The sequence below is a fragment of the Haplochromis burtoni genome, unplaced genomic scaffold (genome assembly GCF_018398535.1).
Source record: "Haplochromis burtoni strain Fernald_Lab_line unplaced genomic scaffold, NCSU_Asbu1 Contig_16, whole genome shotgun sequence".
Taxonomy (NCBI): Eukaryota; Metazoa; Chordata; class Actinopteri; order Cichliformes; family Cichlidae; genus Haplochromis; species Haplochromis burtoni.
Window position 1 is genome coordinate 2473405 of NW_024582377.1, and position 15908 is coordinate 2489312.

At 42.4% G+C, this 15908-nt stretch overlaps 1 protein-coding gene across 3 annotated transcripts in view; it reads left to right on the forward strand.

The window, feature by feature from the left end:
- Positions 1-15908, forward strand: part of LOC102298167 (latent-transforming growth factor beta-binding protein 2) — an 86970-nt gene that overhangs the window by 18074 nt on the left and 52988 nt on the right. For all 3 annotated transcript variants that reach the window (XM_005916848.3, XM_005916849.3, XM_042218238.1), the window contains exon 4: positions 15019-15278. In XM_005916848.3, the coding sequence (XP_005916910.1) occupies positions 15019-15278 (260 nt within the window). The remainder of the gene's footprint in view (positions 1-15018; positions 15279-15908) is intronic.

Consider the following 15908-nt stretch of genomic DNA (forward strand, 5'->3'; position numbering starts at 1 on the left):
TTAAACATTAATCAAATAGTTATTAGAATACTTGACTCCGAACGCTTCCAGGAAACTATTTGAGCGCTTGTATGATTCACATTTAAAGCTTAGCCCTTGTGAACTGTTGCAGATTTTCTGCATTGTCAGCCTAGAATGATCTTTAAGGGGTGGAACAGTGCTCCCTCTGGAGAAGTGGTAGATGCAAGTCTCGGTTTCATATATCAGGCTGAGGTTCCACTGTTTTCAAAGCCAGGAAAGCGTGAGCAACGTGAGGTCACAGAGAGTGAGAGTAAGCTAGAAAGACTGGTGCCAAGGCTCAATGAAAGAGTAAGAAGACTGGAGTGGGGAGGACAGATGCTCAGGCTGAGATAGATCATGCTGGCCTTGCCCTCACTTATATACTGAGATAGCAGCTTCCCGGTGCATGCAGCATCCAGCCAGTCTCCTGTAATTATTCTACTACAGAAGGTGTGAGGTACTATATATGTCTTACTTGGAGCAGGGTTGGCTTGTTATGTCAGCAGCACCCTGTTACTAACCCTGCCTGTCAAGTGGCGCCAAGAGTAAGAAATAGTGTAGAAAAGGAATGAGTCAAACAAGGAGGGAAAGAACAAAAACAATGATAACAAGAGAAAAAGTCAACAAGGTAACATGAAGTTCCAGGATATACTGTAGTCGGATCTGTTGTAATTCTTCTGTCCAGACACGTTGCTTGGCCTCTTCACTGTCCAGTCAATACTCAGCTTTGAAGCCCAACTGCGCAAATGTCAGGAGGCGGCAGACAGGGAAAGTGTAGTGTCTGCGGCTGAGGTTTGTCAACATCTCTGAGAATCTGATACTTTCCTCAGTTTTCAGCAGGCCAGCAAAACTTCTGCGTCTGGACTCAGGCTTTTTTTGATTAGGCACCGAGTAACCGAAATTCATATTGTGGTTTGGTAAGTTTGTTACAGAGTGTTTTTACTTAACTATTTACTCAGTAACCAAATAGAGAATGTTGCAACATCATCTTTCAAATTGCCATTGCATGAAAGAAATTAGGATGTCAACACTTGACTAAAATATTTATTTTCTTTGGTTTTCCATTTATGTTTTTAATTGTGTTATATAATAAATAAGTAAATATGAAATTACTTGGGCCTCAGACACACAGGCCTAGAGTGTAGCTAATGAACTCCTGCCAACTTCCTGTCTAGGGAAAAAAATGCATTCCCCACCCAGTTGGTGAGTAGTTGCTAGCTGGAAAGAGGGTGCGCTTGTGATTACTTTGGTCACTAGGAGATTGCTCGTAGTTTGCATGGAAGACACAGACTTGTCTGTATTTACTTTTCAAGCTGTAGAAATGAGGAACTTCAAAGTAAAAGTTTTGCCTTACTGCTGCAACCAACACTTTTTTTCAGTGAAAACTACTAGCAACCAACAACAACCACTTGCCAACCAGTTGCATAATGCAGACATTGCCCTAGTGATGGTTAGTTGCCAGGGAGTCACTGATTAGTCTCTAAGCCTGTATGAATGGGGTTGAACCGGTTTTACAGCAATTGGCAGCGACCTCCAGCAATCACTCGCAACTGGTCAGAGAATGCACATTTTTCCTTAGAGACCGGAGGTTTCCAGATGTTCGCCAACAGGTGTGACTGAGGCCTCACTTGAGCATTGTTATGCACAAACAACACAAAATAATTTATTTTGGGATTCAAAATACCTTATCATAATGTTATAATGTAATATTACTCAAGGTTAAAAGAGTCAAATATCACTCTGGAGGTATTCTCACCTTGTGAGGCAGCTGGATTGTTGCAAGACTCAGGAGAAGTTCATCTTACAGTCTACGTATGACTATTCTGCAGTCAGGCTTCTTTTAAGAACTTTTTTACACCTATCACCCTCTTTTTCTTAAAAGGACCAGATTCATCTGACAGAGCTGCAGTGACTTCTTCCTAGCTTTCAAAGCTCCTCACACCTCGGCTTGCTTTTCCTCTTCTGCACTCTTTGTATCCCACTTTGCTGTTGATGTGGCTGGTGGATGGTGATAGCCAGGTTTTTGAAACTGCTTGGTCTTTGTCTTCCAGGATGGTTCAGTGTACAGTCCATTCCTATTACACGCCCCTGTTAATCCATATCAATTTGATTCAGTCTTCTCCTAAGCTCATGCATGGATCAAAAGTATGTTGTTTTTTTCATGCAAAATTTTATGTTTTCTTGTTGCAAGTCACAGTATTCTGTTAACTTCTAGGCTTCCATCTAGCTTTTTTTTCTGAAAAAAACCTCTTTAAGTTTGTTTAGAAGAAAAAAGAATTAAGCTCATTATTAGCTCATTGTGTAAAAATTGTTTATTCAGTTACCTTTTCAGATGTTTAGCCCAACTAAGCCAAATAAGCCAAATGTCTTTACATCTGTACAGGCAGCCAGTTAGCCAGCATCATATACAGTATGCCAAATGTGTGCTTATCAACAGTGCTTGACTGTTTGAGCGGCAGCTCAGCATCTGTCCGATCTCATGACCAACCAAGTTAAGGTCTTATAATTTTGTCCTCATCTCTCTGCATTTCCTTCTAGTCTTTGTACATTTATGAAGTAGAATAAATCAAATCTGCCAAAAAATGTGGAATATTTAAAAACCTTTCACATGTCTTCTCTTCAGTTAAGACCCTCACCTTCTATTCATGGCCACGTGTCTTTATGTTGACCTAGGTTTGACTATGAATAATTTATCTAAATTATTTTTATCACAGATTTTTTAACTTCTTATTTATTAGAAATGACCTCATCCATGGTGATAAATTCTTCCATGAAGAAAAACTGTTTCTTTTGATGTCTGCCTTTTTTTGTGGGGGGGGGCTGAGGATAAAGTGCACCATGAATACCCCCACTGAATGAATTTATGCTTGACGGCATAAAATAAAAGTCTTGGTGGGATGGACAAAACATATGAGGAGCCTCCTTTGCTGTGGGATTCTGGGAAGCACAATTCCTTGTCATACTCCCTCCTCCTGTATTCCTGTCTTCAGTCTTAAGCCTCTCTTCCGACCCCCTTCAGCTTTGTCCCAAATGTCCTAACTGCCTGTTTTGTGGGATTAACCATAAAACGTAAAACTCAGCACATTGCATATGGCAAGCCAATAACTGCTTCCTCCTCTGACCTGTAGAACAAATGCATTTCAGTGTTTCTTGTAATGTCTGTGGTGGGATGTCAGCATTAGATTCTGTAGATCACAGTTGGCCCCTGGTATGAAGGTCAGGGCCAATGATCATGTGTAAAGGGCGTATTCACCACCACCACCATGAGTCCTTCATATAATCTTCACTGCCTTGCCGTTCTCTGACATCAGTTCTCTGCAGGAAACAGAGCTGGGTAGAGCAGGATGTATGCTGCATGCAGGTTACCCCTCTAAAGGTCATCTCTCTCTGGTCTGTTACATGATCTGACTCAGGGCCAGCGTCAGCAGCAACATAGATAACAAAGCTGCAATTCATACCACATAGAATTCAAGCCGTTATGTTTAGACTAGACTTCAGGTCTGAAGACTTTCACAGTAGCAAATAAATGACACACTTTCAGCAAAAGAAAGTACATTATTCTAGCTATAGTGATACATCGTGGTGCCCATGATGGTACTGCTACTATACCCTTCTGTAACATGGTGGTTTGTACCTTACTGAGATTATGCTTAAACCTCAGTTTTACACAGTGCAGTGACATTGTACAATATGAAACCTTTTAGAAACGTACAAACCAATTAACCTCACATATATTTGAACTGTGGGACGGAAACCCACCAGAAACAGGCCCCATAATTTGTTTTTGGTCAAACGTAATGTCTTCTAATTTTGGAGAAAAGGCAGATTTCTAGGCCTGAGGTAGAGTTTCTACTTTTATCTGTCCAAAGTTCACTGTTTAATGTGAGAAGAAAAATCAGACCAGTAAATTAAAGCCAACACTTCAGTTGATTTTTGATTGTCATCCATCGTTTTCCACTTACCCAATGCAGGGCCTATCCAGCAGCCATAAGGCAAGAAGCACAGTGCACTCTGCATAGGTCTAATACAGAGAGAAAGACAACCATTCGCTCTCACATTCACACCAATTTAGATAAACCAAACTCCACCAAATTCATGTAGCTGGACTGCGTGCGGAAGCAGGAATAGTCAGAGAGAACCTACAAACATGACACGGAAAGCCCAAATGGTTGGAGGTAAACCCAGGACCTCTTTGCTGTGAGGCAACAGTGCTAATCCACCAAACCACCGTGGTGCTCCACATAGCGTAGCAGGAGTTTCATTCTTTCATTTTAGATTGTGGTGGCACACAGATAATTTGACTGTTACAGTGAACCCTAAAACCTCTTGTTCATAGACAGACAATGTAAAGCAAATTGAACAAAGTGATCACACTGATTATACTGAATGATTGCAGCCACAATGCTAATAGTAATTTAATCAAATTTATTATCATTGTTAGAATAAGTATAAAACATATAATACAATCAATCTGATTAATAATCACTATGATGTGCTCAAAATGTACAACATAAAGTCGTTCAGTATTGTCAGTCTTTTCACAAAAAATGATTCAGTGCAGTCAGGTAGGAAATATAACTTTGGGTTTAAATGCCACTAATATTGGAAGTAGTGGATAAAACGAAATTGGATCATTGTGTCATCAACACTGGTTCTTTGTTTGAATTTCCTCACAAGTAATTCACTTGAATTACTACAAGAAAAAGAAAAACGCCCAGTGTTCTGGTCATACGTACAGGTTCTCTGCTTATATCGGCCCCACCATTTTCCTGGTGACTAATAGGGCTGGCGGTTATGTGGCTTGTTGACTCAAGGCTTTGTACATAGCCACACAGCCATTTCTCAGAGGAAACTGTGGTTGTAGTGGGAGTTTTCCATGTTAATCATGGATCACTGGTTGCTTTCACTCCCACTCCAGACAAACCACACCACCAGCGCTGCTGGGACCTGTCAAAATCCCCTAGGTGTACTCTGCACCTGCGCTGAATTATTGTTTTGCTGTTATCGCCAGTTTTCTTAGGAGCAATGATCACAATGCTTGCCGAGGAATTTCAGGTATCAGACGCAAGAGAGACAAAGAGCTTAAACGCAGAAAGGCAGGAGTGGATATTCGCTCAGGAAGCCTCTGTTAATACAACTGAGTTGAGAGGATAATAAATTAAGAGCAGCCCAAATCCCACATTAGCTTTACATCACATGTTGCTCTTGAAACTTATAACTTTGATCAGATAAGTGTTTTCTTATGACTGAAACATATATCCAAGGCTCAGCCTGGGAAAGTTTTCTGACTGTATCACCTGGCAGTCTGCTTTGCTACTCAAAGAGGAACTGTATAGAATCATCCTCTTTTTTTGGCTGCTCCCAAAAACAAGGAGAGCTACACAGGAAGTATGGTTAAAGTATAGTAAAGGGGTAAAAGTTAATTCCAGCAGGTTGTGTGTGCTGCTCTCCTCTGAGACATGACTGCATGTCTAGAGGACTGATTTGTCTCCCGGCATGGGAGTGAAATTGTGTGGAGTCAGGTTCACCGGCTTTCTGCTTGTTTATACAGTATTTTGTGCTGATGTTGCAAACTTGACATGTACCCTGAAGCTCAATCCCTGGTGAGCTTTTTTTTTAAATTTGTGAATGGCCCAGGGCTTTCTGGAGTATGGCTTAAGGGGGCATGGGGCAGGAATAGCTCAGTAGGTAGAGTGGTGGCCCCATGATTGGAAGGTCGGGGGTTCGACTCCACTGAACTCCACTGAACGGCTACCCTGAGCTACCCCTGAGCAAGGTACCGTCCCTACACACTGCTCCCCGGGCGCTGCACTGGTGGCTGCCCACTGCTTCACTGGGTGAATGGGTTAAATGCAGAGGAACTATTTCCCTATGGGGACTAACACGCACACTTTACACTTTACTTAAGGTCATCTGTTGTGGTTTTACAGGACTTGATGTGGTATTGGAGGATGCAGGGGGTCCCTTTGCTTTTGCATTAATATGCCAGAGTAGAGCTATGGAGGCTACACTGTCCTTAAGTGAACCCTCCACATGATAGAAAAGGCGTGTTAAATCCGTCTCAGCGTGAAATAGTAAAGATTGATCAGCTATTTTTCATTACACTTGTTACTATGCACATCTAAATGTATTCTAGATTGCTGTATGTGAGCAATTTTAACACACAACAATACTAACCGAGCCAGGCCAGGAAGAGTTGGTGTTTTTTTTTTTCCTACAATCACAGAGCCAAACGAGTCCCATGAGTGTTTGGCTTCCTGCTAGGCCAGAGGGAACAAAGGACCATAGAGAACTCAGCAGTCAGCATGGGACAGATATGTCTTTCTCTCCCCCGTCCCACCTCTCCTAAAGCCCCATCTGAAACACTCTCTCTGAGTCGCCGTGCCAGCGGGCTCTGCGTCCGTGGCCAAATCCACCTCATCAAGCTGGCCTGTGCAGATGCAGCTGTCGGACGGACAAATACTGTACAGCAATTATAGAAAGAAAGAAGCACGCCTGTCCTGGAATGCTCTCCGGCCTCCACCTCCGGCACTGAGGCAGATGGAGATAGCATCAATCAGACACATCTCCCAGATATGGGGCATGGTGTTGAAAGCATGAATTAGCAGTATGGCTATGCATGGGACCAGTTAATCCATTCAGATGTCAGGATGTAGGGTTCCTGTGGGTTCCACTGGGGGATGAAGTAGACCTCCAAAAGTTTAAAACTATACAAAAGTAGACCTCCAAAAGCGGGACTTGTTCATGTCTGCATTTCTGCCCTGTGGTCCCTGTAAAATTTCTTTTCAAACCAGCATTATATTCCAATTCAAAAATTTGCTTAATCACTCTTCTAAATGGAAATCCTTTTTGGCTTATCGTGAAAGCAGTCTGACATATGACTCTGACCAGCATATATAGCCTCAGTCAGCAGTTGGTAATGGCTCTTCCTGCTGACCTGTCTTGCGGCGTTTTTACTAAGTTAATGATCAGAGCAACTACAATAAACGGGAGAATATTAAATGGCTTCTCAGCTCACCAGGCCTGCAGGCATTTTGGTTCTGGCCCCTGAACCACAGCAACCACACTGATTTTCTTTCATCCAGACTCACTGCTTCCTGGATTTGAAAACCCTGCTTTTTAAATGCTGAGGCGAAAACTTGGCACATTGGCACGGCTACTGCCTGCCCCCTCCCACCCCCCGGAGATAAAAAAAGGGGAGCTGATTATTTCACAGGTGCTGGCCTGCGCTGCGTTTGAGCAGACGGCAGGAGTCATGTGTTTTGATCATGTAATGTCGGCAAACCTCAGTGAGGTCAGATTTACAGAAAATCTATTTTCATGCAGACGCTGGGGGAAGTTATACCTATAAAATTAAGTGGAACTTCATCTCTTCATTTGTCTGCGCGGCACTTCGGCTGATCCGAATAACAGTCTTTGCTCAGTCAATTTCTCAAGACCCTTTTCTGCTTTCCATGGTGCACCAGGCCCAGTTGTTGCACTAATATAAGACTCTTCCCCTGGGGGAGAATAAAAAGCTTTCTGAATCAATCCAGCCCCACTGTAACTCATTTCACCCAGGCTCTGGCTGCTACTAGTGGGATTCCTGGAAGGCCGTCCAGACAGAGAGAACATGATTTAATCCAGCCTCCGTGGCTGGTGCGATAAGCCCTTAGACACACCCATATTTTCACAAGGGGGAATATTCTGCCAGGACCCACAATTATCCAAGTCATAATGACTAGAGATGTTATCAAAGAAAGACTGGGCCTTAATTGCTCACTGATGTTTGGCCTTATGCGGCCACGTATACGAGAAAAACCTGTTTTAGTAGAGAGGAGCTTATCGTTAAAGCAATGCACATGTTCCAGTGACTAGGTGTTTCCTTTTATTCATACTTTATATTATGGGACAGATGTTGGACCACTGGCACTTCTGGCACATTTAAATTGAATTTCAAAGGTGCACTCAGTTAAAATTTGTTCATTTTCATATACAGTGGAAAGAGAAAAAGTCACGAATATTGGAAAAATTCTTTATTTTTTCTTGCCACAACTTAAATGAATAGACCGTTATCACTCTCTTGCCTGTGCAGCACATTTAAGCTTGGTCGAGGAGGAGATGAGGCATATTTTGTGACCCGTTAAGATATTTGCTTCAATCTAAGACTCAGATATCAGCATGATTATCCTGCAAAAGATGCTGCGACAAACGCCAAGACTCTGGAGGTCAAAACATTTACTACCAGACATTAAACATTCACAAGAAGCTGTAATTTAGGGTAAGACTTTAATGTGACAGAGGCTGGTGTTGAGTTATTTTTGAAGTTTCACTGAGCACAAACTTTACCACTATGCCATTGCATGACCTTGTTGCTATGAGGAAGGACACAACAACAATAAAATGAAAGTGTCCTTGGGGTTGGATATTATATTTATTGGTGCATGTTTAGGATCAGACCTCAGGGTTTTATTGAAAGAAACACACAGGGACCTCGGTGGCGAATGATGAATGGATGAGAGTGTTCTCCATAAAGTCTGAGGAATGAGATGTGTGACCGCAGTGGGGTTTTGGCCACCGGTGGTGCAGATGGTTTGGTGCGTTGACTGGGTTGGTAAGAAAGAATAAATTCTGTTTCAGACTTCTTTCACCTCCTAAAATACACCAAGGCTGTTAAGTCAGACCAAAGTCTCCTAACCAAGCATCTCCCCCATTTTCCTGGGGGGCGGGGGAGATCGAATATGGCAAAACAAGGCTATGATTTCAAAGCAAAAACCAAAATAGACTCAAAATATCCAATGAGTAATTAATTTCTTATCAAATATCAGATACAAACAGCTCAGATTTAGCTAAATCAAATTCTGAAGCAAACAAGTCATAGTTGGCAACGAGACTCTTAGCCATCCTTCAAGTATCATTACTGCTAATCTGGAATATTTTCTATTTTCCTTGCTACATTGTGGTTGGAGTCTTGGACCATCACACAGATTCACAACACTACTGGGATTTGAATAGCAAAACACGAACAAGAGTCAAGTGTGTATGTCTTTGCTAATGTTCTTGATTAACACCTCCTGGGACTAGTTTCAACAGTGTGCACTCTCCCTCCTTGTCTGCAGGCTTTAGTCTGTGTAATGCGGAGCACCATCTGCTGTAGAGATTTTGCTGAAAAATGTCCTTGCTGACGTTCTCAATTGTAAAATATTGTACACAAAGATGGATGATTTCTGTCTGTTTCAAAGATGTTCTCGGTGTTTGTTTGTTAGCTGCGTGGCTAATTCTTTCCGAGTTCAGATCTCGTAACTGTTACTTTGCCGCATAGTAGGAACCTTTGGAAAGCTTTGGAAAATGGCCAGCATACTTTGTTATACCCCAAACTTTTTGTACCCCCTCGCAAAGTGCGCCGTACAGTTCACAGTGCTCCCTCTTTGACTGCGAAAGTGCACGTCTGTCGTGAATACGCTCATAAATCTTCTCTTTTCTTTGTTGCCAACAACAGTGTTTGCAGTGGTTGAGTAGTACAAGGTTTTCATTGTTTCAGCTGCTGTTTGCACATTTTTTCCCAGTTTTGTGCTCCCCCCCCCTTCAGTTTGAGCGATGATATGCATATCCAAACATAACTTTTTGAGCCGAACAACAGCGTTTAGCGCTTCCTCTGAATGAAATGGATGTGAGTAAACTTTGATTTACACTTGGTCTTTGATGACCGTCATTTATTTCCCCATTTAACAAGTAGGCTTCAAATTGCCCTAATTATGCTCAGCTCTTATGTAATAAGGGTTCTTTTGGCTGATGTTCCATGTTGGAAAGCGGTAAATGGAGCTATTTAACTTTTTGTTTAAATAAGAAGAATAATGACTCGATTTTCCTCAGTGCTATTGAGTGACTCTTGTTGATTGGTTTTAAACCTGCTGATGGATTCAGAGGTTTGCCACTCATCGCTCCAGAGGTTATGTCCTACTCCACAGAAAGAAAACTAAAACTGGACTGAGTGACAAGGCTGAGAGCCACTGTGACCCAGACTGGGATGCTCGTGCCAGACACTTCTGCCTACTGTCAGACTGTCTTGTTTTGACAGTCTCGTCAAAGCCAAATGGCTCCATCTAACAAGCAGACAAGCTCTTCGTATCAGCCTATTTTCTGCATTAGCTACTAGAAGTCAACAACCCAAGCCATTACATGTGGCTACAGACTTTGGTATTCTCAAACAAATCAAAATGAAAAATGTGCTATACCAGGTTGGACATGTGCTGAGCTTCAAGTGGTGAGCAAGCTAGTGAAAAACCATTTAATATCACACAGTCCTGACCTTTCCAACTTATTCAGCATCCTGAGGCCAGAAAAAATGGTTTCTGCCTGAAATACGTTAAACTGACAAGTGTGCTTTATATAGCAAGGAGATTTATAGAGACAGTGGGTAATGAAAGCGCCTCAGAGACAGAACTGTTAGTGAATGAATCAGCTGTGGCCCATACATTACTGCGCTGTGCTTCACATAAACACTTATCCGGCGTCGTCATGCAGTGTGGGCTACGGAGACAGTTTAAGGTGTAAACAGTTCTTGAAGATCTGGGTCACTGCATGCATGTGTGTGTGAGCGAGTGCTCGGGGTGAGCAGGATCATTAGATAAATCTTGAATTTCTGTCGGAGCAAAAGGCTAGACACCGGGCAACTTACAGAAACAACAGTCACCACTGGGATGGTTGGAAGCGGTGCTTTTCGAGCAACTGCTGTTGGAGTTTCCTGGTGCTTAAACAAATCCAGATAGCTGACTTTATCCACATTTATCCTCGCCCTTCCACAGATCACAGTCTTAACATGAAAATTCATGCTACACCTGCTATTTTGTTTGGAAGCGTCACTGAGTTGGAGGATCTGTAGTTCTTGATATTGGCTTGTTTTCACAGTGCTTAACTGTGTACTGTTTGTGCTCCAAAAATGCCTCCTCTCCAACTCATTTGAGCCTGACGAGGCTGGAACAGGCATTCACGCCGGCTGTCATGCCTTTGTGAGAGCTAATGTTCACATATTGTAATGCTAAATGAGTTCAAAGATACAGTATGTCGCAAGCTGAGTGCCAAATAATACTTTTTGCAGTGTTTTGGAAGTGTTGCAGTGTTGATTCATGTAGAGCTTATATTCTTGGCCCCGAATGTGATTTGTAATTTCTTCAGATGTGATGAGGTTTAGCTTTAAATGTTTTCCATGCATGTGAAATGAATGATAATGAGTGATAGTGGACACTGACAGTTACTTCATGTCTTAGTTGGAGGCTTCCTTTGCTGTCAGATACGAGCTGATGCTTTGATCAAGTGTTTGGATCAAGAATTCGTTCTCTCTCTGTGAATATAATTACCGAGCACATGTTCTGAACATGAATTATTTCATTTCATGGGCTTAACTCAGACAAACTTTGCACTATATGGTAGTGTCCAAGCACAGAGCATCTATAAAATGGATATAACCTCATTTTACTTTATGATTTCAGAAGCTTGCACTACTTTGGGCCTTGCTAGTGAAATCATAAATTACATTATGTGTGCTTATTTTGGAGAGTGATATCTGATGACTACCAATTTTACGTCTGCATGTGAAGTGCTGCAATTGTGCTTTAGGGAGATGGCGGGGTCTTTCTCATGCTATAAAAGCATCTCACCAGAAAGTCAGATTTAATATCTGGTATACTGGCATGTACATTTTACTGATGCTTTAGCATACGCCCACCCACTGCCTGCTTCTAAAGCTTGCATTGGATTTGAGAATGGTATTTCCAGTCTTGGTGTCAGTTCATATTTACTGTTTTTGTTAAAAGGTTCTGATTATTCAGAAAGGGAAGTAGATGTCCCTGCAACCTTTCAGTATTTAAATAACATGAAGCCGTACTAGTCAAATTTCTGGAGATCTGAGTAAGTTCTTATCTGTCTTTTGGTGTCAGCTCTTGGGTTTCTACGCTTCATTATTAGTACCTGCTTGGGCTCCTTTTGCCTGCTTTAAATCTTCAAACCAGGTGCCGGAGTATCCCTCAGAGATTTTGGTCCATATTGACATGATATCATCACACAGTTGCTGCACATCCACATTATTACTCTCCTGTTCCTCAGGCTCAACACAGCAGGATAGATGCATACTTTTATGTTGTTTTCACTCATTTCTGATTGTAACATCCTAATCTTACTGTAGAAATTTAAACTCATCTGACCAGGCAATATTGTTCCACTTTTCTGCTGCCAAATTTTAGCGAACCCACATGGATTTTAAACTAAGTTTCCTGTCTTTAGCTGCCTTAGTCAAAAGTTCAGCTTTTTGTGCATTCAGAGATGCTCTTTTGCATAGCTTTGGTATTTGAGTTACTGTTGCCTTCTGACCATTCTGCTTTGACCTCTGTGATCAATAAGGTCTTTTAAACCAGAGAACTGCTGCTCACAAGATTCTCCCTTTCTGACCACAAACCCATGAGATGGATGTGTAGAAAACCCCCAGTAAATCAGTAGTTTCTGAAATACTCAGAACAGCCTATCTGGCACCAACAGCTATCCCATTTAGAAGTAACAAAGCCACTTAAATCCCCTACTCGGTTTGAACTTAAGGCAGGTCGTCTTGACTATGTTTACTTGCCTAAATGCATCGCGTCACTGCCATCTGATTGGCTGATTAGTAATTGTTCTTGACAGTTGAAAGGTTGTACCTAATAAAGTGACCAGGCAAGTGAATGTGTTTCCTCTTTACCAACCTATATTACATGCTAGCGTTGTCTGTTCTGTGCTTTGTGAGAGCTTTTTGCATTTCATAAATGCTAAGTAGCTTTGTTGAACTGAAAAGTGTCAGATGATACCAGCTGCTGAAAGACTGAGAACTACGCAGCTATTATTATTTTTTTCCATTCATTTTTATTTGCCTTATTTCAGAATTTGTACCATGTGCTCAGCAGCTCTGTTATTGCTGACTTAAGTGATTTAATTAAAACTGTATGGCCATTGCTTGATACCCCAAACATTACTTCCATCTGTCTGTACAGCCCATGTCCCATGTAAACTTCGAAATTGCTTTCAAGTCACCCAGAACAAGGGAGGGGAATGATTCCGCTTTAAGCCACAGAGGCCTTGACGTCAGAGTGAGGTTGTGCTTGCCCCGTGTGCTCCCTGATCTGCAGGCAGAGAGGGTAAACATGAGCTCACACTGGGAGGAAACCACTTTGCCATTGAACATACGAGAGGTAGACAGAGCAACATCTGGCTAGGCCTAGGAAGTGAGGCAGGATGCTTGCAGGTCAGGTGTCACTGTTAGTGATGGAAAAACCCAATCACATTTGAGCATGGAAGCGTAACGGTCTTTTGCCACCTCCTGTCCATCGTTATTACCTTGGCAGTAGCACCTCTTGTTTCCCTGTGTCACATCCTTTCTCCAAAATCTGCCCATATCTACGACAGCTGGGACATGGTGTGTCTGTGTTTGCTTTTGTGTGGACAAATATGCACTTTTGTGCGTGTGCGCACATGTTTATTTGCTTGATTATTGTTGTGAGTGTGTGTGGGGGTTAACAGAGCTGATTTGTGATGTGTGGTTTAAAAAAACACAGTTTTGTACAAGTGTTTATTTGATCTATCCAGCATAGCTCACCTTTGTCCTTCACTGCCTGTCTGTCAGGGCAGATCAGTGGGATCCAGATGTTTTTTTGTTTGTTTGTTTTTTTGCAGGGCTGAATCCCAGCATTCCAAAATCAGTCTTAGACCCAGGTAGGCTTGTCTGCCTGTCTGTCTGAGAGGCACGCGCCTCCTCCAGGTCACTCACATGAGCTCAACTTCCAGGTCGTGCAACACTGGCTCAGTAATTGACCCAAATGAAATGCTCACTGGGGAAAAAACTTGGCCCCTTGCAGCCCTGGTCGAGCTTTGTTCGTCGACCCCAGTTTTAATACTTCCTCCAGTTCAACGCAACACTCAGGATGTTGCTCTCTGGTTGGCCACAGTCAGACAAAACAAGGAGTTCACAATCTAGTCATGCAGACACAATGTGTGATGGAAAGATCTGATGTGTTTAATCACACACTTTTCTAAGACGAGCCACACACAGACTCTCTTTGGCTGCCTAATATTTTGTTGGCCAATCCATTCCTGTGAAATGGCTTTAAGATGTCTGCAGTGTGCTGTCATATGTACACTGATACAGTGGTGGGTGGTCATTTTAACCATGTTCAAAGATTCAAAGAAGAAGGTCCGCTTGTGTGAGCCAAAAGTTCGACCTTCAGACTGCCGTTACTGTTTTCTCCTCTTGGATTCGTGCAGGAGAGGACCAAACAGAGATCTCTGCATACGATTATTCGACACGTTTTTTGTGGGTGACAGTAGAGACTTTTGTTCTCATACAACATTTGACTGAAAGACTAAATCCACTAATAAGCAGGTAATGAGCGTAATATTTACAGAGAATAGATGTCCAACTGATTTGAGAAGCTGACAAAACAAGAAACTGAGTTTTGTTTAAAAGATTTAAAGTTTGTTTTTGGAACCTCAAAACCGGGAAGTTGAGGATGTGGTGCTCACAAGCACATGAGTCTGTCTGCAGAACCCGACAGCCAATCAGAAGTAAGTTTGCTTACTGAGAGGATGGCCTGAAAGATATGGGAGCTAAAATAACTTGTTTCTGATGGTGATAAAACTGAGGGACTGCATACAAATAAATAATAGCTGTTCTAGTGGAGATCCAGAATAACAGTATGGCGCTGAGAATACAGTGTTAGGTCCACTGTTATTTTATTTTAGCATTGTAGTGCTTAAAGAATGATTCAGTAAAATCAGCTCCATTAAACTTCAATGTTTTATTCTATAAAATCGATTAAGTATGATTAAGTAATCTATGAGCTAGATGCCATGTTTGTCTCTTAGGAGTCCTGCTTTCTGTTGCACACACTGAGCACACTTACACTCATGGTGACGCGTATAAGATGCTCATGGGTGTATCTTTGTGACTGCATGTATGTGTGTGTGGGACGTTAGCTTTTGTCTGAGGTCATGTGTTTATGGCCTTGTAATAATTTACAGGACCCAAGTGAGACGGGGACCCCCTGACTCCTCCCCTCAGCAGACCGGGACCTCCCGTACTGTGAAACGTTATCCATCATCCTCTGGGCCTATAACCTCCAACGCTCTGCCCAATGGCAATGGCTACTCTAACGGCAACGAGCACGGGAACTGGTATGGAAACAGGAACGGGCATACCAACACACATTCCCACAATACTCACAGGCCAACCAGCAACAGCCAGCTGCACGGACAGTTCAGCAATGCATTATTACCAGCAGGTAAGTGTAATGAGACTGAATACATGTATGTCTTCCACTAGAATATTTGTGAATATCATAAATCGTGGCTCTGTTATCATTTCACATCCTCTGCCCTTAGCTACCTCAAAACAAATGCAATCGCTACGAATGCCTGACGAAATTCAGAGTGACCACAATACATGCATACACTTCCTGTGGTGTCATTGTTCAACATTAGCCACGAGGAAAAATTGGCAGCGTCCCAGGATGCACTTCCTTTCTCCCTCTGTCCAAACACCTCACACCCTCTGTGGTCTTCATCACATGCACAGACGTTTCGTATCAAAGCTATTGCAGTTTGAGCATGTGCGAGATTGCGCAGTTACGTACTTCGGAACCTTTGGGAATTTACTCAGACACTTCTCTGACATGATAGACACTGGACCCTGGTTGCTGTTGGAAATGTGATGTGAACGTCACCAGTTTTTTCCCCCCTTCTCTTTGATCCAACGTGCACAGCTGTCTGCCGTTCCACATCCTCCTGTTTTTAGCCACGTACCGCAGCGACGGCTGTTGAACAGCTTCCCACCATTACACAGTGCTCACCTACACTCTCTTTGTTTCCTTCACCCATACACATATCCAAAACACCTTCTCTCAAAGATAAAG